Source organism: Trichosurus vulpecula, chromosome 4 (assembly GCF_011100635.1).
Source record: "Trichosurus vulpecula isolate mTriVul1 chromosome 4, mTriVul1.pri, whole genome shotgun sequence".
Classification (NCBI taxonomy): domain Eukaryota; kingdom Metazoa; phylum Chordata; class Mammalia; order Diprotodontia; family Phalangeridae; genus Trichosurus; species Trichosurus vulpecula.
This window is the reverse complement of record NC_050576.1, coordinates 244,085,805-244,110,925: the sequence shown is the minus strand read 5'-3', so window position 1 is coordinate 244,110,925 and position 25,121 is coordinate 244,085,805. Positions and strand designations below refer to the sequence as shown.

General features: G+C 38.9%; 1 protein-coding gene across 1 annotated transcript in view; it reads right to left on the bottom strand.

The window, feature by feature from the left end:
• The window catches only part of SAMD7 (sterile alpha motif domain containing 7), a 29,462-nt gene extending 6,995 nt beyond the window's left edge, over window positions 1-22,467 (bottom strand). Inside the window, exons 1-6 of the mRNA XM_036755677.1 lie at window positions 22,367-22,467; window positions 19,808-19,938; window positions 18,415-18,493; window positions 15,665-15,897; window positions 8,549-8,670; window positions 4,681-4,791 (exon numbers count right to left, since the gene is read on the bottom strand). Of these exons, the coding sequence (XP_036611572.1) occupies window positions 4,681-4,791; window positions 8,549-8,670; window positions 15,665-15,897; window positions 18,415-18,493; window positions 19,808-19,938; window positions 22,367-22,467 (777 nt within the window). The remainder of the gene's footprint in view (window positions 1-4,680; window positions 4,792-8,548; window positions 8,671-15,664; window positions 15,898-18,414; window positions 18,494-19,807; window positions 19,939-22,366) is intronic.
• Window positions 22,468-25,121: the final 2,654 nt, after the last annotated feature.

Genomic DNA, 25,121 nt, shown 5'->3' with positions numbered 1-25,121 from the left:
ACAAAACAAATTCATGCATCGGTCATGTTCTTCCGTCTGTCAAGAAGTAGGAAGTGTATTTCATCACCAGACTTCTGCAATCAGTATCATCATCATGGTTATTATCATCATTGCCATCATCATTAAAGCTAACATTTATGTAGTGCTTTTAAGGTTTGTAATATACTTTACATTTATTTTATCTGATCCTCACAACAACCCCATTTGACAGCTAATGAAACTGAGGCAAAATGACTTGCCCAGGATCACACTGCTAGTTAGTGTCTAAATCAGGATTTGAATTCAGAACTCCTGTCTCCAAGTCCAGTACTATACTATTTAGTTGCCTAGGTGATGTGGATTGATTGATCTTTGTGTAGATCAGAGTTCTTAAATCTTTAAAAATTGTTTTCCTTTGCCTTATTGTAGTTTCTATATAAATTATTCTCTTGGTTCCTCTTCATTCTATATCAGTTCACAAAATTATTACCCATTTTCCCTGAATCAATCATTTTTGTCATTTTTATGTCACCAATATCTTATCACATTCATATCTCATAATTACTGAGACATTCCCCAATTTCTGGGTACCCAATTTGTTTCCAGTTCTTTTCTGTTAAAAAAAAGTGCTGCTATAAATATTTTTGTACATAAGGTCCTTTCCTTGTCTTGGATTTATTTGTCCCTGGTATTTATGCCTAGCAATGGTATCTCTGGGTCGAAAAGTAAGCACATTTCAATGCCTTTGGGGATATAGTTCCAAATGACTTTCTAGAGTTAGATCAATTCATGCATTCACAGACAGTGCACCGTGTGCCTCCCATATGATTTTAAAATGCACAGAAGAAACACATTATTTGAATATACCACTCAAGGTTATATTTACTTCTTAGTCAAACACTTTAAAAAAATCAATAAACAGGCACAGTGCCTTCCTGTGTTCACACAGTCACACTACTGAAGAACTTCAGAGAATCAGTACTTGAAAAGGAATATAACACCCCTGAAAAGTGGCCATCCAAGTCTGCTTTTTAAACCTCTGTTGCTTCATTTCACACCGAGATAGATCATTTTGAAATGGCTGCTAAGTTGGCAGTATAATGAATGTAATGTAAGCAATCATGTTCTGTGTGGTAATATATATGTATGTACATATAAATATATGAAATCTCCACCACCTCCCAAGAGCATGTAATTATCTTTGACCATTTTCTATTTTTTTTGACATCTCTCACTCAGTTATGTGATTGTAAAGATTTTACCTCCTATAGAAAATACTCTGAGAAAATTGCGATATTTTCCTCTTGTTTGTAACCTTCTCCTTTTGGAAATCACTAGGCGTCGATCCTTGAATGACTTTAAAATTGTGTTGCCTCCAACACTGATCTCTTCTGTTATCCACATTTGGTTGGGTCCAGCTGTTCTCAGTACAATCATCACTTCAAGAAACATGTAAGTATATCCAAACAAAACAAATTCATGCATCACTTCTGATTGGCATGTTGGTTACCAAGTTGGTAGATTCCAAATATGGTCATTTTTATTATAGTCACCAATGAGACTAGATCATGGTAGAAATACTAGAAGATATGTTCAACTTCACATCTATTTCTTATCCTTTGATTTTTAACTAAATATGCTCTTGAGATAATCTGGCTTAGTTAAGACTCATGTCAAATTGGCATCATAGGATCATTTTCCTTTAGATATTTTTTTTAGGCTTTTCTACTGGCAATAGTGCCTGTAATTTTCCATCCCCTTTCTTTGTGATGTCTTACTGATGAGTTTGTGCTCTACCCTGTTGTTGCACTTGGCTTCCATATCCTTTTATCTGGCAACGTGATCAAGATCTTGCTGGCTGAGATTTCTAGGCTCTTTTAGCCTCGTTGCTGTGGCAACTTTTGTCTATTGATTAAATTTCTCTAAGAAATGTTGTTAGCCAGTCTACCGCATTAAGAAATTTCAGAGGATTGAAAAATGGAAGGCATCTTCTAGATTACATCTTTAATTTTGTTCCTTTAATATTTTCCAGAGTCAAGAGCTGGTTTGAACAGATTGGGTTGGAGTTTCAATAACTAGCAACTTGTGTTGCTTTTGTGTTTATCTTCCCCCACCCTAATTTAGTATTGATTTCAACTTGCTCAATTTGACATGCACAGACAGCTGATTCTAAAATCATCGCTGTTGGTAATAAAATATAATGTAAACAATAATTTTCTGTTCATTAAAAACACGTATTTACATACATATATATGTATATATAATTTCACTTTTTGTGATTTTGCTTGGTTCTAAGCCATGTTGAATGCCTTCCAATACTCTTTTTTTTTGTTTTGTTTTTGGAGGGGGGAAGGCAGGGCAATTGGGGTTAAGTGACTTGCCCAAGGTCACACAGCTAGTAAGTGTGTCAAATGTCTGAGGCTGGATTTGAACTCAGGTCCTCCTGACTCCAGGGCTGGTGCTCTACTCACTGTGCCACCTAGCTGCCCCCCAATACTCTTCTTAAAGAGTATTTATGATATATACACATTGCACTTCTGTGTAGTCAACCAACCTTTGACCTGTTTCATTTACTAATCTACAGCTGTGTTTCCCAAGATTGTCTTCATCATCTTCGCCATTCCCATTTCTGCAATGGAACCACTGAGTTCCACTCATATGTTGACTTAATGGATTCTATCAAATTCTTTGTAGGATCTTGGCTACTTCATTCTTTTCCACGGCCTTTGACATACCTTCCAGCTCTGAAGCTATGAGCCTATGATCATTGTGGTCTGTATGCATATATTTATCATTAACAAACACTGAAAAACAAGGTGGGCAAGTGTCCAAGAAATGATTGTTTCTGGTTGCCTTTGGTTTCATGATAAAACAGACTCCCATAACCTCTGCTCAATCCTTCATTTGCCTTTCTGAGGAGAGTCTGTAAGCGGTCCATTTATGTTTCTACATCTTCAAGTCTTCTGTTTCCATTTGTAGTGAGAATATTAAAAAAAATGGAGGTGGTTCAATTTCTTTAATCGTGTTATCATCTTTGCAGATCACAGAATCATGGAATTTCTGAGTCAGAAGGGATCTCAGTAGCCATCTGGTGCAACTATATCTGAAAAGGAAACCCCCTACAACATATCCAACAAGGATTCATCTAGCTCTTCCTGAAGTCCTAGCATGAGGGGAAACCTTCTTAATACCTCTTGAGGCAGCCAATTCCACTTTGGAAGAGCCCTAATTGTCAGGAAATCTTTCCTTTTATAAAAGCATAAATCTGCCTCTTTCTAGCTTACACTCACTGTGCCTAGTCCTGATCTCTGGAGGCCAAGCAATATAAGCTTAATCTCTTTCCTATGGGGAAGCTCAAACTGTCTCATATGAAATTACCTTAGCTATTACTCTTTTATCCATTATATTAATTAATGGCTCATTTACTCGAAAAGAAAACTCATTATTACTCAAGAAAACACATGATTAAACTTTCCCATCTGACCCTTAGTTATAATGCAGGATATTTCAATGCTTAGATACTTAGATACTAACCCTTGGATAATTAAAGACAGCTGTCATATCCTCACTAAGCATTCTCTTTTCTAGGCAAAGTATCCTCATTCTTTCAATCAGTTTTCATATAGCATGAACTCAAAGCCCTTTACCAAACTGGTTACCCTCTTCTGGACACTTTCCAACTTATCAGTCTCATCCTTTAAATTGACACCAAGAACTGAACATCATATTCCAGATGTGCTCTGACCTGGCAGGGTATAGTAGGACTGCTTCATTATTCTTGGAAATGATGCCTTTCTTAATGAAGTTCAATATAGCTCTTTAAGGTTTGCAAGCATTTTACAAATATGATCTCAGCCTATGTTCGTAACTACTCTGAGATATATGTGCTATCATGATACCCATTTCACAGATGAGAAAACTGAGGTATACAGAGGCTAAGTGACTGGTTCAGTGTCCCACAGCTGGTACATATCTGAGGCTGTATTTGAACTTGAGTTTTCCTGACTATCAGATCCAGCACTCTATCCACTATGAAACCTAAATACCTTATGCTCATTATTACAGAATAGTTATCATATAATGTAAAATAGATATATATATATATATATGATACAATGTTCTGTGTATTATAGTTGTTCCTCTAATAAGGATGAGGGTAAAAGACTGAAGCTATGATTTCACTGGCATATCAAACTCTCAGATGTGAAAACTCTCTCCACCAATGACAGTCCTACATTTTTCTGTCTTAAACAGTTGTCTGAAACACCAAGGGAGTAATTAACTTGTTCAGTATCCTAGAACCAATATGTGTTAGAGGTGAAACTTGAATCCAGTCTTCGCGGTTTTGGTACTACCTCTCTATACGTTGCCCCACAATGCCAGTAACTATTCAGTAATAAGTTAGAAATGTTATCAGATATCTAGAAAATATGAAACATGTTAGCTTGTATAGGATAACATTAAAACATGAAATGCTATATTCTCAAATAGCTTTAAAAAACAAACTAGAATTCCCAAAGTAGGTCTTTAGAAGAAACACAGATTATATTTTCTGAACAACTGAATTCCTAAGACTTTTGATAAGAAGATGACATTCATAAAACATCAAAGGTGAAAAGGTCTCATTTATCTTAAGGACACCCACTAACAGCAGCCTTCAGGTTTCATTATTTGACATTTTGTGTCACTAAGTGACCATACCTGAGAACGAATTTTAAGGGCTGGTCCAAGTTTTAAGCCCATAGTATCCAAAAGATGCTCCTCTGTGAGCAAAGGCAAGGTTTCACCATCAATTGCATGGTCTCTAAATATCTTAGAAATAAAAGAGAAATGCATGTTACTCTGTCCAGTAGTCTCTTATGTTATTTAATGTCATTTTGTTTTCTTCATAGTAATTTTCATCTTTGGGAACGAACCACGGGGACAGTATTTCCTCCAAACGAGCAGAAGGAAGAAGGGCTTCTGGTTCGCTTCCCGCTGTTCAGTATTTTCTGCTCATCATATTGGGCATCTGGGCACTTCTAGGATAGGCGGAAAAGGAAGAAACTACCCAGGGGACTTCATGCTTTTGTCCCTCCTACCCCTATCTGCTAATGCCTTTCTCTCTTGCAGAGTCCTCCATCCACTCTAGCTGGCTAGCTAGCTTTATCTTCCGTCACCTGATTATTTACATGTTGTCTACCCCATTATACTTGCAGGAAGGGATGGCCCTTTAACTTTCTTTGTATCCCCAGTGTTTAGCATAGTGCCTGGCACATAGTAAGAGCTCAATAAAAGCTTGTTGACTCCATTTAACTTGCCCAACTGGCTTTCCTGTGATTTTTCTGCGCCGCCTAGTTAATCTCTCTTTGAAGTGGACACAGCCACTCCTACTTTCCTCCAAACACTTCAGACAGCTGGGAGACTGAAGGCTCTAGAGACATCAAAGCAGACGCTCCTCCCTGCTGTGCTGGGGGAGAAAGTAAACGGCCAGCATCATCCTGTGATCAAAGCATTGAGAAATGAGCTTTATGAACCATAAGTATAACGGTGTAGGATAAGAGTACTGGATTCGGCTAAATTGTATCCTAGAATTAGAGCCGGGAGGGGCTTTAGAGGCAATCTGGCCAAACTTTTACATTTTAGAGATTATGGCATCTAGACCTACACATCCAATCCCTTTATTTTACAATTAAGGGAACTGAAGCAGAGGAAAATAAAATGACTTGTCCAAGGTCATACAGGTGGTGAGTGGCTGAGCCAACATTCCAATAAAGGACCTCTGATTCCAAATCCAACATTCATTCCAACTCGCCATACTGTCAAAAGACCCAGTTCCACTACCTGCTATTAATATATCCCAAAGGTTCAGTTTCTCTGACTATAAAACCTAGGTAACATTAGTCCTGGCTACCTCCGAGGATGGTTGTAAAGAAAGATGGCTGTATTTTGAAAAGGGTTCTATAAGTATCAACTGTTATTATTAAAATGAAGAGAAGATCTCACTCATTTCTGCAGAAATGAATGAATATAAATGAATATAAAAATATAATAATATAATTAAATAAATTAAATACAATATAATAAATAAAAATATGAAATATAAATGACTATATAACATTTCGTTTCTTATACAGGGTATTCCAAAAGTCTAGACACATAGGCAAAAATGCATATTTTCAAGAAATGAAATGAACGAAATTTTTATTTAATTGGAATATTAACAAATAACTTCTTCAAAATGATTTCCATCATTCTTGATGCAAAGGTTGATGCACTTGGCAATATTCATGTGAACTCGATGCAATAACTCCACATTGCTATCAATTGCCTATGTGTCCAGACTTTAGGAACACCCTGTAGTTTGTGAGGTATGTTTATCTTTCATATAGTTAAGCATCCTTAGGCACACCCTACTGTCTTAAGAAAATTTAGTATTTTATATCTCATTTTAGAAGTTTGTACTTTTTCTCACCATGAAAGGCAATGTTGCATAGAGGATGGAGACCTGGCCCTGGGGTCAGAAGGATCTAGATTCCAGTCCTGTCTCTAACACATATTGGTCATGTGACTGTAGGCAAGACATTTAGCTTCTCAAAGCTTTAGCAACTATCTAAGATTGTAAGTTGCAAAGAAGGTATCAATCTGTATTCAATCCACCAAAAAACATTTATTAAGTTCCTACCATGAGCATTAGTAGAGGGAATTCCTTACTGGGAGATTCCTCTACTGGTAAAATTATAGGCTAAGTTAAAAAAATTAAGTAAAGTTTAGTTACTAATTTTTTAAAAGTTTAATTAAATTTTAGTTTCTTTGGTTTGCTGAATAAAAAATGTATTTTATGAATAAATATCCCATGTATTTGCTTTCAAAAAATAATAAAATTTCCTTGGCATGTTTTTCATCAAATGTTCATACACCTTCTGGATCAAAATCTCCAGCTCTTAAAAAACTACGTCTCTTTCGACCACTTATACATTGAAGAATGGCTCTTGGTCTTCTATACCGGCTATACTTCTCTTGGTATATTGGATATTTGGCTCTTATTAGAGATATTTGGTGCATAGATTTCCCTAGTTCCCCACCCCCAATTGATGACTTCTCTTCTGATGCTGGTTGCATTGATTTTGTTCTAGAAAAAAAATTCTAATTTCAAGTAATCAAACTAAGCTATTTTAACTTTTGTGATCATCTCTATCCCTTGTTTGGTTAAGAATTCCTCTAAAAGGTAAGGCCTTTTGTGAAAAGGCCTAGGAAAGGCCCTTGATCTACTTATCTTCAAATTTTCTGTAATACTGTGACCTTTAATATTAGGGGAAAAAAACCAATAAGATAAAGCTGGAGTTTACTTTTCTATCTATATCCTCCAGTTCTTGGCACATAGTAAGCATTTAATAAATGCTTTTTCATTCATTTCCTCATTCATTCAAAGCTGTGTAATTATAAGAGAAAAGATGGAAAAATGTACCTCCCTACCTTCATTGAAGAGGGGGAGGACTGTGAGTATGGTAAGTTGTCTACTGTCAGATATGGTCGATGTGTTGGTTTTACTGAATTATTGTTTTTTACTATTATTTTTAATTCCTTGTTACCCTTGAAGGGAAGGGGAAGGCTTACTGGAAAATGAATGAGATGAAAAAAAGGCATCAATTTTTGAAATGTTAATTTCTTTAGGTTTTATGTAGGTTTTGTAGGATTTCAAGCTGTCAGGGACCTTAGATGTCATGGGCCCAGAAGACGAAAAAGAGACTTGCTCAATTAGTCCATACGTAGCAGAAACAAGTTTCCAAACCAAGTCTCTGTCTCCAAATCTGGTGCTTTTAGCATCCACTGTCTTACTATAGCTTCCTTTTCTTTTTCAGACTAAATGAACTATTCCACAATTCCATTTGAATCTTTGAGTAGTCCAAAATCTCTGAACCATTACCAGGTTGTGCTTAAAGCCTGATTCTTTCAACTAGTGAGAGAGTAAAGATATCAACAATGGACATTCCCCAAGTGATAACCTTACTGACCTTAGCTTTTACACAGCCTCCTGGGTAATTAGAGGACTCAAATTTGTAATAAATTATAATGTCTGCCTTTCATAGGATCAGAGATTTAGGGCTGGAAGGTGTCTCCTAGACTAATGCAATCCACTCACTTTATAATTAAAAGTGGCTTTGAAAAGATATATTTTTCTCTTTTTCTAATATCCTGGGTTTAAAAGACAAGTAAGTCAACAGAAATATATTCTAAAGTTCCTTAATTGTTAGATAACATTTAAGCTTATTTCATCTATTTACCAATTGAATGAATGATTGGTTGGAGATTGGGTCTCCTTATCTTGCCCAGGTTAGAAGTTCAGAGTCCACTTAGTGGCTGATCCCACTGCTGATCAGCATGGCAACTTCTCCTTAGCCACCCAATGGCTTCTCACTCCCAGGGAGCTCACCATATTGGCACTGGGTTCAGTGCAAAGACACCCGATCAAGTTACAACTCCTGAGCTCAAGCAGTCCTCTAGCCTCAGCCTCCGTGGTAGCAAAGATTACAAACATATACTCCCATGCCCAGTTTAAGTTTTTATTTTGATAAAGAAAATAAGTCACCTGCGCATAGTCTGAACAACCTGGGAGCCCAGTAATGAAGTCATACACATCATCCACAGCCCATTTCCGAATATCTTCAACAGAAGAAAGATCTTCCCCATTTAAAAATAGGTCACTTGTTCCTTTAAAGCGAACAGGAAATGAACAGAAGTTAATTACAACGACCAATTTTGGTCCCAGAGAACAGATGGTGATAGAATGAAATATACTTCCCTTCTCTTAGTAGAGATGTGGGGGGCTTCAGGAGTGACTAGCTACATATGCTGTCAGATGAAGTTTTTTTTTGTTAGTAAATGATTAACCAGTTTTCTTCCTTACTTGGAAAGGTATAAACGATGAAGATGACATTTTGAGAAAATAACTGCAGCTCAGCAAACAAAAACCATCAATAAAACTTAAATGGAAACGATATTCTTTTGTGATGAAAGATACATTTTATAAGGAAAATAGTTAGTACAGTGTTTTTAAAAAATATATTTATACATACCTCATTCACCACTATCACAGTCTCACATATTTTAAAACAGGAGTTGTCACCTGAGAAAAAATGATGATTTCTCTCTTGTATTTAATAACTAATTATTAAATTAGGACTAAAGAGTTTTCCACTTCCTCATCCAGAAATCAACCAGTGTGAGAAATCCTGGGCAACAACATACCCAAGCTAAGATCTAATCAAAGACAGTAAAGAAATTCTAAGTTTAGGAGAATGGGTGGATTCCCGTTCATTGTGTTTAGTCAGACAGGTCTGGGATAGAAGTGGATTCCCTTATATGTGTATGTGTGTGTATATATATATATATATGAAAATATATACACATATATACATATATGTAAATATATATAATGTGTGTGTATATATATATCATATGTATATGTAGATGTATATAGATATATACATATACATATATATTATATATCTGGATAGATAGATAGATAGGTCTCTTTGAGCAAGACTTGGATGATCCAAATCAGTACCCCCAACACCCTCATCAGATTGAGCCCACATCTCATTGTAATCTTCATGCTCTCATTGCTAACCAATCAGAGTTGATTGCTAACCTGAGGAACACCCACTCTTCCAAGGGCATATAAGTGAGCTCACCAACATGGTTGGTCTTTGGCATTTGAGAGTGTCACTGACCCTTTTATTAATAAAATATTAGCATTATTAATAAAATTACTAATTACCCAGAAACTGGGTCTCTTGAACTTTTTAAACATCACACACCTTTTTTGTGTGTCGTGGGCCTCTTTGGTCATTCAGTGAAGACTGTGGATCTCAAGTCAAATAATATTTCTAGATGCATAAATTAAACTAAATATGATTACAAAGGAAATCAATTATGTTGAAATACAGTTAAATATTGAAAAACTAAATTCATTGAGTTAAGGTTCAGAATCTCTACTTTAAAACATCAAGGAACTGTTCTTTTGGTGGTGTGGGCATTGTCTCCACTACTGCAGATCTCAACCCTTTTCTGACTTAGTAAATGGTGTAAAGAGTTCTCACGGTCAACAACTTCTTCACTCTGTCGTCTCCAAAGAACTCCACATTTAGCCCCATACAAGTACTGAGTTATTGAAGGTTGTTGGGTTTTTTGTTTGTTTTATCAATTCCATCTTTACAACCTTTCCTGGAGGCTGTCTCCTCCTCGTAATTTTCATTACACAGCACTGGTCAGGCCTTCATTGACTCCTGCCTAGAACTGTGCAATTACAATGCTCTGCTCAGTAAAGCACAATGGCTCCCTATTACCTCTAGGATCAAATGCAGAATCCTCTATTTGGCATTTAAAGCTTTTAAAACTTGGCCCCTTTCTTTTGTTGTTATTGTCCTTTAGTTGTGTCTGACTCTCCATGACTCCATTTGAGGTTTTCTTGGCAGAGATATCAGAGGGGTTGGCCAATTCCTTCTCCGGCTCATTTTATAGATGAGGAAACTGAGGCAAACAGGGTGAAGTGACTTGCTCAAGGTCATATAGCTAGTAAGTGTCCGAGGCCAGATTTGAACTCATGAAGATGAGTCTTCCTGGTGATCTGTGAACTATGGTGCCAACTAGCTGCCCAATGGCCGCCTTCTATCTTTCCAATATTTTACATGTTCCTTTCCCTTCTATACCTGATAGTCTAGCAATATTGACTTATCTGCTGTTACTCATACATGGGATTTCACTACCCATCTCTCTGTCTTTTTATTAGATGTCCCCCATACTTAGGATAAGCCCTCTTCTCAATTCTTCCTCTTCTAATGCTTGGTTTCCTTCAAGGCTCACCTCAAGGAATATAGACAGGTCTTCCCACCAACATTCTCTCCTCCTGGCAATCCACCTTACTGACTATGACCAGAATAATCTTTCTTACTCTTTTTTTTGGTGGGGGGTGCAGACCTATGGTTTTATTGGTGGAGGGAACCAATGCTGATGGGCAACTATTTTGCAATATAGTCTTAGAGAAAGTGTTCTTAAGCTGGGGTCCATGGACTTGGATAGGAAAAACGCCATCTTTATTTCCACTATAATTGGTTTCCTTTGTAAGCCTAGGCATCTTATTTTATGCACTTAAAAACATGATTCTGAGCACGGGTCCAGAGGTTTCACCAGACTTGCAAAGGGGCCCATGATACCAAAAAAAAAAAAAAAACCACCAAAAGCCCTTGTCTTAGTGAGTTGCCTGAGGCCCTTCAGGAGTTGAATCTTGCCCGGGATCAGAACCTCCCTCTCCCTCTCCACTGTATATGCTGCCAACATTGTTATTTGCTCCCTGGTCAGTGTGTGCCTAGTACACAATTTTCTGCAAAAACATTCTTTTTCCGCCACTTTGGCCCTTGTCTCTTCCCTTTTCTTCTTTTCCCTTCTCTTCCCTTCTCTTTTTCTCCTTTTCTCTCTGTCTCTGTCTCTCTCTGTCTCTCTCTGTGTCTGTGTCTCTCTTCTCTGTCTCTGCGTCTCTGTCTCTGTCTCTCTGTCTTTCTGTCTCTGTCTGTCTGTCTGTCTGTCTGTCTCTCTCTCTCTCTCTTTCTCTCTGTCTCTCTTTCTCTGCCTCTCTCTCCCTCACCCCCATGCTATGGGGCCTTCTAGCTATGAAAATCTTTAGTGGCTGAAACTAAGCACCACACTTTCCATTACTTTTTCCCTTATCTCCCCTATTAGATTTCCCTTGGTCTGTTTCGTATTATGCTCTGCCTGATATTAATGACCCTAGAGAGGTGTCGAACAAAATTATTGCTGTTATATCTTTAAAGAAATCTGGCGTTAGTTTGATGCACACATGGCAGACAAGGAAGCCTGGGTGGGTCACAGTCTGCTTCACTGGAGGGAATGCCCAAATTGATCAGAATATTTTGTATTATAGCTATTGCTTTATATGCTGCATTCCCTTATTAGATTGTAAACTCCATGGGGGCACGGCTTGTGGCTTGGTTATCTCTGTATGCCCCATTGCTCAGCACATGTCTTTGAACATGGTAGGTCACAGAATAATAATAAGTTTGGAGCTAGGAGCCACCCTAAAGGCTTTCTAGACCAACATCCTCATTTTGTAGATAAGGGAACTGGGGCCCAGATAAGTAAAGTGATTTTCCCAGGGTCACACAGGTAGTAAATGGCAGAGACAGGATCTGAACCCAAGTCCGCTGATTGGGCAGCTAGGTGGTGCCACAGTGCATAAAGTCTGCAGTTATGGCCCCACACTCAGGAAGACTCATGTCCCTGAGTTCAGATGTGACCTCTACACTCACTAGTTGTGTGACCCTGGAAAAGTCACTTCCCCCTGTTTGCCTCCACTTCCTCATCTGCAAAATGTGGCAAAGAAGGAAATGACAAACCACTCCAGTGTCTTTGTGAAGTAAACCCCAAATAGGGTCACGAAGAGTTGGGCACAACTGAAACCAGTGAACAACTTCTTTTCTCCATGGCGACATATTGAAACATTTGCTGAATCAAATGAATATACCATTTCAACTGAAGAGATGACAGATGAGTTGTTATAGCACTTCAGCCTTACTCAGAGGTCCTCATTAGGCAGCAGTTGCTTGGGGGTTTAACATTTCTCACTTAACACTAATGGAGAGCAGAGACTTGTCTTTTAACCTTTTTTTTTTGTATCTCCAGTCTTTAACACAGTACCTGGCGCACAGTAGGAGTTTAATAAATGTACTAGTTGACTGACTGCTTGACAGTCTTTTTTCTAGGTGAAGAAATGGGCCATCAAACAAACTTTTATGAGACTCAAATGAAGTTGACCTTTAACAGTATGGAGCATCCTGTGCTGAATCTTGCCTCTGAGTTGCCTTGTTCACCTTAGGGCACTCGATTTGTCTAAGATATTGGATGAAACCCATTTTTCAGTAGCAGCACATAGCTAGTCTATTAGCTTTCTGAACTTTCTGAGAAAGACAAAATGCAAGAAATTGTCATGGTGATTAGGACCTGAAAAATACGCCTCCAAATATCTGCTAAATAAAGAAGACTGTCAGTCACGATGATGTCAACAACCACAAAATGCAACCCCAAACAAAACTCCCAAACAGTGACCTATTCTATCATAGAAATTGCTTTCTGTTTATAAGGTAGGCTCATCACCTCTTTTAGACAATAATTAATAGGTTTTTAAAATTTTTGCATTGCTTGCATTTCCAAATATATTCTTCCTTTTTCTCTTCTGTGGAGGGGAGAACTAAACTAAACAAACTAAAAATAGTTTGAATATGTTAAAATTCATAACAAAGAATTTTAAAATGTAATTCAGCCCAACTAACCAAACTATCAACTGAATCTGACAGCTTATACAGCACCCCACCCCCATCTATGTTTGATTACTTTTTGGTCATGATAGCTGCTAACATTTATTTAATGCTGTAAGGACTGCAAAGCGAACTTTATCTGGATCCCTACAACAAACCTGTGAAGGATGTACCATTATTACCATATTTCTGATGGGGAAACAGGCTAAGAGACGTTAACTACTATCTATATTTAGGACTCTTGACCTGAGATCTATGAACTTGTTTTTTAAAAAAAATATTTTGATAACTATATTTCCATGTGATTGGTTCCTTTTGTTAGCCTACATAGTTTATTTTATGCATTTTAAAATATTATTCTGAGGGGCTGCTAGGTGGTGCCGTGGATAGAGCAATGACCCTCAAGTCAAGAGGAACTGAGATCAAATCTGGCCTCAGACACTTGCTGATTATTAGCTGTGTGACCTTGGGCAAGTCACTTAACCCCTATTGCCCCCCACCACCACACATAAAACAAAAAATACATTGGAATACATAGGCTTGACAAGACTGCCCAAAGCATTTAGGACATACAAAAAGGCTAAGAATCCTTGACCAATGATAACATATCAGCGGTCAGATGCAAATTCTGTTCTTCCTGCCTCCAAACCTTAATTTTCTCATCTACTCCATGCTGTGTCTCTCTTATGGGTCAATTGGCATTTATTTGTATACTGCAGGAGCAATATTGTCTGAAGGAGTTAATATTCTTCCCTAACAGTCAATCTCAGAATTTCAGGAGCTGTAAGTCACTCACCCAGAAAACAAGAGAAGAATTCTGATTATGGTTTATTGTTATGTCTAGGCTGCATCTGTCTCTTCTCATATTCTTGGTTTAAAATATACTTGAGCCTGATAGCACTCACTAACAAGGAAATGGGTTTCCTAGCTTCTTTTTTTAAAAATGGTATCAAGGTTTATTTTTTTAAATGGGGGGAAAAAGCAAAGAATCAACCACCTATGCCTAATTTGAATTTTGAGGAAATAAATCCTTGGCACTAGAAGAGGAAAGCTCGCTCCTTGGATTGCTGATGAAAGGCACCTCCCCACTTAGATGAAGGAGTGGCTCCAGATGGGGAATGGTCTAATCTCGGGATGGCTTTGAGTAAATCTTAGTGTACTCTCTATTGAATATAAAAGGAAATCAGTTCTAGAGTTTATTGGGAATATACAAATAAATAAGGTAAACAGATTAATTTCAATAGGATAATATAGTTATTTACTAAATATTCACTGTGTCTCCTTGACAAGCATCTTGCACCTGGTGGGGAAAGGTTATGCCTGGGTGGGATCCCCAGGTACATTCAATAAAAACCTAATCTTCAATAGATTTCATCTTACTTATTCACACTGATCATGGGACAGATAGAGGAAAGCTGGAGAGGAATTGAAAAGCATCTAGACCAGTTGCTCATCTATAAAAGGAGTGGGTTAGACTCAACATGTCTAAAGTCCCTAATCATCTCTCAGTCTATGATCCCATGAGCTCCCATCTTACAGATGAAAAAAAACAGGCCCAGGGAAAGGAAGTTACTTGGCCAATGTCACATGAGTCATCACTGGCAGAGCCAGAGTTCAAACCCTGGCCTCCAGACTCTAAACCAAGTATTTGTAACCTTTTTTTGGGTCAAGAACACTTTTGGTAGTCTGGCAGAGACTATGGATCCCTTCTCAGAAATTTTTTAAAATTTTAATTTAATTAAAATTCAAATTAAATTCAAATTTATTAATTTTAAAATTTAATTAAAATTTAATTTAATATCTTTCAATAAATAAAATACATAGGATTACAAAGCAAACCCAAAATAGTAAATATAAAGTGTAATTTTTTTAACCATCCAAGTTCACAGAACCCCTGAAATCTATCTACAGACCCCTAAGGAGTTACCTCCAGGTTAAGAAACCTTACTTCAAACCCAATATTCTCACCACTTCTATATTGGACTGCTTTACATGACATCTACCTACTATGAAACCATTTGTTAGCATAGATTTGGAAAACAAAGCAATCTTTGCAACTGAACATAGACTTGAGAGGTCACTGAATTTCATGTAATCTAGTTTAAAGAACCTACCCTAAACGCTTGCTTGCCTGAATCAGATCCTCTTACTTCATGAATGGACAATGTGAGTAGGATTAAGAAAAGGAAATAGGAAAGCAAAATTGCAGTATTCTCAAACTGTAATTGAAGGGACTCACAAACCTGGAGGGAGCAATGAGCTGTTGTTGAGGACTGGAAATCCATATGGCAGGGGAGGGAGGGAGACTGGTGAGTGAAAAAGGTATTTGTCATCCGAGGTTGTTGAAGAATGACACAAATCCTTCACGTTCCCACCACCGCTGTTGTTTGTTTCAATGGACCAATCATGTTCTTCACAGGGTTTTGGGGGGCTGTGCTTGTGTTCCTTGAAACTCTTGGTGGGCATAATGGTGGGCTCCCCATCACTTTGGCTTGGCTCATATTTAGGGTGTGGTTCAATGTCAAGGTCTTTCTTATCCTCTTTTTCTGCAGCTGAAATTGTGAGAGTCTGATCTGAATTTCTGTCTTCTTCTTGGTTTTTGGAACTCCTGGCATTACAACCAGAAGCTTTATGATTTCCCATTCTTCTCCCTAGCCGGCGACCCTTCTCCTTTTGCCAGCTACTAACTGGTGGGTATGGACCAGTTGTCATTAGCCTGGTGTTACCATGCAGGTCATCCAGAGAGCTTCTGTGGACATAGAGGTCATTGGGAAGATGCACTTCAGGAAACCTGCTCCTTCCTCGGAATGCAACTGGGCTTATTGGGATACCATGTTGGTACAGGAATGATGTCTCCAAACCCAAACCCATCAGTCCTTTATGCTGAGCTTTTCCTATCTCCCTTTGTTGAAAAGTGGCACCCATTTCCATCTCCATCCTAAAGATGTAAGAAGAAAACCACAAATTCATACACAACCCAACAGAACATAATAGAAACAGAATTTGAATAGCCAAATGCTCGTCCAAAATATGAACATCTATTCCCAAGATAAGGTCCTATCTAGCTGCCTTCTACTTGTTCCTTAAACTTCATGTTTATAATAGCTGAGGCCCTACAGAGTCATAGGGGAGGAATCCTTCCAATGGACTTCACCGGAGAATCGCAAGACATTCTCTTAGACGGTGGGAACCATACTATTGGTATAGAAAAGCCCTGTTTAAGAAGCAGGCACTGTGAGGAGAAGGTTTAGGGACTGACCATTGTCACAGGTTAATCTTTAAAAATTTGAAAACTGCTGGAAGTGTGTTGTTTTGTCTTTTTAGAAAACAAAACCTTATTTTTATTGATCTTTTATTTTAGTAGTAATAGCTAGCATTTATATAGCACTCTAAACTTTTCAAAGCACTTTACTAATATTATCTCATTTGATCATCAAAGCATCCCTGGGAGCTACGTGCTATTTTTCATCTTCATTTTCCATATGAGACAACTGAGGCAGACAGGTTAGATGCCTTTGAACTCAGGTCTTCCTGACTCCAGGTCCAATATTTTATCTCTACTGCCACCTAAATATTGGAATATATCACTCTTCTGCCTCTACCCAATGGCTTATCTCTTGTAAGAAAGATTTAAAGAAAAGATAAATAACCAGTTTGGCAAAACCAGCAAATGAATCTACCATATCTGACAGTATATACAATATTCTACACCTCGAGGGCCTCTCCCTTTCCCCAAGAAAAGAAGGAAGGAGATTCAGTGCCTCAACTTTTTTCAGGGACTAAGCCCCAGGCAGGAATATTTGATAGCTCCTGTTCTTATTATGCCATTTTAGGAAATGCCTTTGCCAAGAGATAGTTCTATCTACTGGCTGAGTGCTGGAGGGAAGCGAAGGCTGGTGAGCTAGAGTCCTGGGAGTTCCAGACCCACAGGGGTCCCAAGAACCCAAAGGGAGCAGACAGTCTGGGAAAGTAGCCTAGAGGGAGTGTTACAACTATAGAAGGTAAATTAAAACAGCACTAAATGTCAGCTGAACACTGATTAACTTTTTTAATTAAATTTTTTAATTTTCAGATCCACATTCTCTCCCTCCTACTTCCCCTCATCCCTACAATGAGGAGGCAGGAAAAAAAACAAATCCCTGTTGCAAACATGTATAATCAAACAAAATAGATTCCCGTATCGGTCATTTATTTCTCCCCCACCTCCCAAAAAATATGTGAGTCTGTTCTCCAACTCTATTGCATCAGGAGCTGGGTCGGATGCTTCATCTTGAGTCTTCTGGGATTGTTTTTGGTCATTATGCTAATTGGTGAACTGATTAATTTTAATGACTAAGTGCCAGAGAACTGATGATGTACCACATTTCCTTCCTCTTGGTAGAGAGGTGGGCACCTATGGGTACAGAATGTTGTACATGTTGTCAAACAGTCTCTCTGCATTGGTTAGTTTTGTGGTTTTTTTTCTAGAAGGCTCTTCAGTACATCAAGGTAAGAATTAAATCCTAGGACAAGAGTTGAGTTATAAAACCATCAGAGTGCTCACTGGCAATAAAACTTTTAAAATAGAAGAAGTAAAAAAAATTATTTGAAGGAAATGTGTGGATCTTAATTAATCAACAAAATAATACTAATTAAAAGTCAAAACAACGCAATCTTCCAGTTGTGAGGAGGGAGGGAACAAGGGCTATATAGTATTTTTTGTTTACTCTGTTTTTCACAGGAGTCATTCCTTTGGGCTCCCAAGAGTCAAGTGAAGATGCATGATGTGTCCTCCTCTCTTCTGTGAGCAGTCAAGACCTTGAGAACTACTACCCAGATTCTCTTTCTCCAGCCACCATAAGTGAGGGGCTCTGGGGAACCAGTGACATCCTCTTATAGGGTGAAGTAAGATCTACCTGAAGCATTTTAGACTTTAAGAGGGACAGCCAAGTTTGGCACATTGCTGAGAGACAGAAAAGGCATTTGAAACAGAGATGTTAAAATGAATTGCAAAGGCACCCAGGGTAACTCCCTCCCAAGTCAACAGGGACTCCAAAGTCTGCATTTATGTGGGTAACCACCAGCCTTGGGCAAGTATATTCCTTACACCCTATAGATTCACGGGCACCACCATACAATCATCCACCTGACTAGATTCTGTTTCTGCACCAACTCTTGCCTTCTGGCCACTGCTTCCACGGATTCAGGCTGCAGAAAGCTGTATCCTGAAAAGCAAAAACAGACCAAGCCCAAAGTGAGTAATACACAATGGAACATACAAAAATAAAATATGGTTGCAGAAGCAACTTGTGGTATGAGAACCAGAACAAAGACAAAGTCTGCCTAACCATGTGGTGGACCATCCTACCAGCAGGATGATGCCCTTAGCATCTTATTGGCTATGGGATAGACTGGAGGATAAAATCTTTTGGTTTTTTTTCCCCCTTTCCTTCCCTTCCCTTCCCTTCTCCTCCCTTTTCCTCCCTTCTGTGTCCTTCCCTTCCCTTTCCCTTCCCCTCCCCTTCCCTTCCTTTCCCTCTCTCCTCTTATTTTTCTTTCTATTTCTTCCATTCTTTCTTCCCCTTCCCTTTCTTTCTCTTCCCTTTCTTCCTCCCTTCCTTTCTCTTTGTCTTCCTTCCTTCCTTCCTTCCTTCCTTCCTTTCTTAGAAATAGCTTTTCCTCCATCCTTCAAAAGACAAAAAAAATGAAAGGAGATTTGAAGTCCATGGGTACAATGCAAGACCATTTAAAAAGGTTTTTTTTTAATAAAGCAATTGCCCTCCTCCTGCTCTACTGGCACACCTGATAATTGATGAAAATGGGAGCTCTCGAAATAGGAGATATTCAAAAAGTTTCTCTCCGTGTATCTTCATCCTTCAATGGCAGAGGCTGGATCCCATTTAAGAGATCACATATTTAAAGATGGAAGACACCTTAGAAATCACTGAATCCAACCCCCACATTTAACAGTTGAAATAGGCACAGAGAAGTTAGTGGCTTGCCTGGAGTTTTCAAACTCAGGATTTGAACCTAAGTCTTCCTGACTTCGGGTCCAGTGCTCTGTCTACTACTTTAAGCTGTCTGTCTAACCCTGTGACCATGAAAACCTCTTTAGTTAATAATAAGAGCAAGAGCTTGGACATTAGGTATGTGATATTGTTATCAAGTTCTAAGTCAAGGACAAAGGGGGCAATGGAGTCTTTCCCTTTCCTTTAGCTAGTACTGTTTCTGTTATTAACATTCTTCAGTGAGTTCCTACTAAGCAGCCATATTCCACAGGTACTTTGTGATTTATTTTATTTTTTGTAATTAACAAACATTTATTTTCTCTTCACTGCCCTCCTCCCACCAACACCCCATTGGGGGAAAAACAATTGAAATCATTGAACCCTGAGGAAAAAAAACCACTAAAAACCATTGAAAAAACCCACTGAACCATTGAAAACCATGGGAAAACAAAAAAGAAAAAACACCCTGGTAACCAATAGCTATGATCCCACAGTCACTTTGAACATGACAGCATCCCCGAATGCTCAGACCTGGGTAGACGGTGTTAGACAGAATGTGGGGCATATTCACATGAGGTGGAACTGATGCTCCCAAGCGGGAAGGGATGTGGATTTGTCTGGGGTCAGGTGGAGCCATCATGTCAACAGAAGGCAACGAATCTCTAGGTGAAGAGAGGAAGTTAAGGTGAGATGTGGATTATCCCTCTTCTGCTGTTCCTGAGGCATTGGCTTCTATGTAGATTTAGAGCACTCTTCCCTCATCAGAAGTATAAGAATGCCTGTGATTCCTTCCTGAGTTTAATAAAGGAATCTATTAAAGAAGGTTTAGAGTGAGAAAGGACTGGCCCAATGGTTAACTTGGTATGGAAAGTGGCCAAGGGTAGAGGTGCAACATCTGGGGACCTATCAATAAGAGCATCTAATTGGATTTATTCTCGGGTTTTCCACTATTATGACCATAGAATGCCCCCCCTCCCATTTAACAGACATAATTTCATTTGGGGGTCAATACTAAAGGTCCCCTGGGTCTAATGTTTGATTGACTGATTACACAAAGTCATTATTTTCAAGGACATTCTCTCAACACTTATATCTTTGTTTTTCAGACCATTACAGGCAGTATTCAAGCTCAATACTATCAAACTCATCTGATCTGCAGTCTGGTCATCCTCCTCAAACCCCTCCCACTGGGGCCACTCGGACTCTGCTCCTAGGTGCTGGGCTGTAATGGGTTTATTTTGCTTAATATTTCCAGGGATCAGATCTCCACATCTCCTGGATGTTTCCAAACCATGCTCACATGCCCCTAGAAGGAGTTGGAAACTCGGGGGGCTGGCATGTTGGCATGATTTGGAAATGGCCAGAAAGTGATATGGAAACCTAATCCACATCAAATCTACTGAGAGATTTACATATATTATATTATTATACCAATATATAATATATGTAATATAATAATATATCATACTATTATAATAAAATTATATATTAATTATAATTATATATGTATATATAAAATTTACATATTACACATAATATTTACACATTATACACACATATAAAACTAGTGTATATAAATACACAAATGTGTGTCTGTATATGTATGTATATATAGACACAAAATAGTATTTATTAAATATATATGTATATGTACCTGTATATACATGTACAAGTCAACTAGCATTCATTAAGCACCTACCATATGCTTAATATATATGATATATATGAGCTTGAATAACATATAATACACAAGACAATATGCCATATATACCATATGTTCCACACATGGATCATATATGATACACCATATATCCTAAACACGATATATCACATAAATCATATATGAAATATATCTTATATGTCATGCATGATGTACTTATATCTATCCTATATTATATGTATCAGCATGCACAAAGACCTAACAGTGTCTGGCACATGGTAGGTGCTTAATAAATGCCAGTCGACTGACTAACTGCTTAGTCCATGTTTGTTCATTGAAGGAATGCCACTCTCAAAAGAGCAAAAGTGAGGAGTGTTAAGGGTGGGACAAATGGAGCACTTTGCTGTCAGATTTGACAATTCTAACAGCTGCTGCCATGGAGACCAGGGAGATAGCTGGGGAGAAATGTGTGATCACTTCCCCCATCCTCCCACCACGCAGGTAATAGCTGACCTCTACACACACAGATTCTGTGCTTGTACCTGTTTACTTCAAGGTCTCAGTGTGAATACTCCTTCCACCAGCTCAGACCCTTATCCCTCTCTGTGTAAGTGCTTTTGGATAGCTTCTATAGTCCCAAATTCACTCCCCTGAAGCTAGCTAGTCATAGGATGGGCCCCTCCAAGCAGAGTTGGTTGGCCTTCAGGCAACAGACTATGGCTTGGTTCATTAGCAATTAACTGAAGCCAATTTTTTTGCAATGTGTAGGCTTTCATGTTCTGTGGGCAGTTGGCCATTTGAGAACCAATAATGGTCACTTCCATCTGGTGAGGAAGCTTTGAAATGGATCTCTAGCAGAGCAAAGAGCTGTGGCCCTGGTGGCTTAGAGGCCAAAATAAAATTGAAATCGTATTAAGCAAGAAAAGAGCCAAAGAGTTCTGTCTTCATGTATTTGAAGCAGGATCCTGAGGAAGAAAATTAGACTTTATTCTGTTAGAACATAAGGTCCTTAAAGAACGGGACTGTTTCATTCTTTGTTGCATCCTCAGTGCCTAGCACAGTACCTGGCACATGATAGCAGCTTAATAAATGCTTTTTAATGGCTGATTCATCTTGGCCCCTAAGGGCAAAAGAGCAATGAATGTAAGTTTTAAAGAGGTAAATTTTGGCTTAATATCAGGGAAAAAAATTCTAACGATTAGAGCTATTTCAAAGTAGAATAGGTAAGTAGATTCCCTCTCCCCAGGTTTCAAACAAAGACTGGATGCCCACTTGTTAGGGATGGCCTAGGGAGGTTTTTTGTTCAGGTGTCAACTGGGCCTGATAGCCTCTGAGGTCCCTTCCAAATCTGAGACTCTGTGATTCTGTACAGATTCAAGAACCATTCTAGCTTGTGTTTAGATGAAATATCATAGTGGAGAAAAATATACCTGTCCATAAACCGAGCTTCAAATTGTGGGGGAACAGATTGGATTCTCTGTGGTCCCGACCCTATCAAAGGTGGGTTGACAGTCATCACAGGATTTCTCATCAATACCTCTTGTTGCTGGTGTAATTCTAGTAGAAACCAGATCAACTTGTTACTTAGGAAAAAACCCACCCCAGAAACAATAACTACCGTCAAATTCCCTTCAGATGTCAGGAGAGGCTTCTGTATTTAGAAAGACTAGGTATGAAATAGCTTTTTGCTACTCCAGGCAAGCTAAATAATAAACACTTGGGAAGTTGCATGATTCATCAGTTGAAGGATGCTAAGGATCCCAAGATTTAATTCTCACCTTGGCATGCTGCAGAGTCCACTAGAAACACATTATGACTCTGCCCACAACAAGACTACAATGCAAGCAGTGGGGTTGGCTGCCATTTTGGAACCTCTGATTCTTCTCTGCAATGAGCATGACATCCATGCTGAAGATGGCACCTCGGCCCTTTTTAATTTGGACATCCCTGTTTCCCAGTGACATCACCATCCCCAATAAAAATGTTGGCTGATGATGGCTTCATATATATTATCATGTCTGAGTTCCATGATAATCTTATGAGGTAGGGCATTCCTGTATTGCTTTTTTTTTTCATTATAGTATTTCTTTTACAGATCAGAGAATGGAATCAGATAGTTGGATGACTCACTCAGGGTCATACAGCAAGATTCCAATTCATGTATTCCTAACCCCAAATCCAGCGCTCTATCCAATACACGAAGAAAGTTGGCACTTGTTCATCTCTTCCCCAAGAAAACCTGGATAGGGGGGCAGAGCCAAGATGGGGGCTGGTAAGCAGGGACTAGAGTGAGCTCAGTACCGAGTCCCTCCAAAAACCTATAAAAAATGGCTCTGAACCAATTCTAGAACGGCAGAACCCACAGAACAGCAGAGGGAAGCAGGGCTCCAGCCCAGGACAGCCTGGATGGTCTCTGGGTGAGGTCTATTCCACACAGAGCTGGGAGCTGGGAGCTGGGAGCTGGGAGCTGGGAACAGAGTGGAGCAGAGCCCAGCCTGAGCGACGTGGAACAACCAAACTTGGAGTCGGGCAGATGGGGCCCCTAGCACCCTGAATATGTGAGCTGTGGCAGTTACCAGACCCCTCGACCCACAAACACTAAAGACTGCGGAGAAGGTTAGTGGGAAAAGCTGCGGGAGTGGAAGGAGTTCTCGGTTCGGCTTCCAGCCCAGGGGGCAGCAGAGGTGGGGCAGCTACAGTTGCTGCTGCTTCTGGCCCCAAGCCCACCTGGTGGGAGGAATTAAGTGGCGGATCAGAGCAGGAGTGCAACAGCCTGCTGAAGATCTAAGCCCAGCCCAGGCTGGGGGTTCTTGGGGAAGGAGTAGTGCTGGTCTGACAGAACTGGCACCTCCCCCCCAAACGTGGAACATAGAACTCGTTAGTCTACATGCAGTCATACCCCACTGAAAAACTCAAGGGTCAAGTTAGTTGGTTGGGAATATGGCCAGGCAGCGAAAACGCGCCCAGATTCAGTCTCAGACTTTGGATTCTTTCTTTGGTGACAAAGAAGACCAAAACATACAGCCTAAAGAAGACAACAAAGTCATAGAGCCTACAACAAAAGCCTCCAAGAAAAACATGAACTGGCCACAGGCCATAGAAGAACTCAAAAAGGATTTGGAAAAGCAAGTTAGAGAAGTAGAGGAAAAATTGGGAAGAGAAATGAGAAGGATGCGAGAAAACCATGAAAAAAAAGTCAATGACTTGCTAAAGGAGACCCAAAAAAATACTGAAAAATACACTGAAGAAAACAACACCTTAAAAAACAGACTAACTCAAATGGCAAAAGATCTCCAAAAAGCCAATGAGGAGAAGAATGCCTTGAAAGGCAGAATTAGCCAAATGGAAAAGGAGGTCCAAAAGACCACTGAAGAAAATACTACTTTAAAAATTAGATTGGAGCAAGTGGAAGCTAGCGACTTTATGAGAAATCAGGATATTATAAAACAGAACCAAAGGAATGAAAAAATGGAAGACAATGTGAAATATCTCCTTGGAAAAACCACTGAGCTGGAAAATAGATCCAGGAGAGATAATTTAAAAATTATTGGACTACCTGAAAGCCATGACCAAAAAAAGAGCCTAGATATCATCTTTCAAGAAATTATCAAGGAGAACTGTCCTGATATTCTAGAGCCACAGGGCAAAATAGAAATTGAAAGAATCCATCGATCGCCTCCTCAAATAGATCCCAAAAAGAAATCTCCTAGGAATATTGTCGCCAAATTCCAGAGCTCCCAGATCAAGGAGAAAATATTGCAAGCAGCCAGAAAGAAACAATTTGAGTTTTGTGGAAACCCAATCAGAATAACCCAAGATCTGGCAGCTTCTACATTAAGAGATCAAAGGGCTTGGAATGCGATATTCCAGAGGTCAATGGAGCTAGGATTAAAACCTAGAATCACCTACCCAGCAAAACTGAGTATCATGTTCCAAGGCAAAATATGGATTTTCAATAAAATACAGGACTTTCAAGCTTTCTCAGTGAAAAGACCAGAACTGAATAGAAAATTTGACTTTCAAACACAAGAATCAAGAGAAGCATGAAAAGGTAATCAAGAAACGGAAATTGCAAGGGACTTACTAAAGTTGAACTGTTTTGTTTACATTCCTACATGGAAAGATGATGTGTATGATTCATGAGACCTCAGTATTAGGGTAGTTGAAGGGAATATGTATACATAT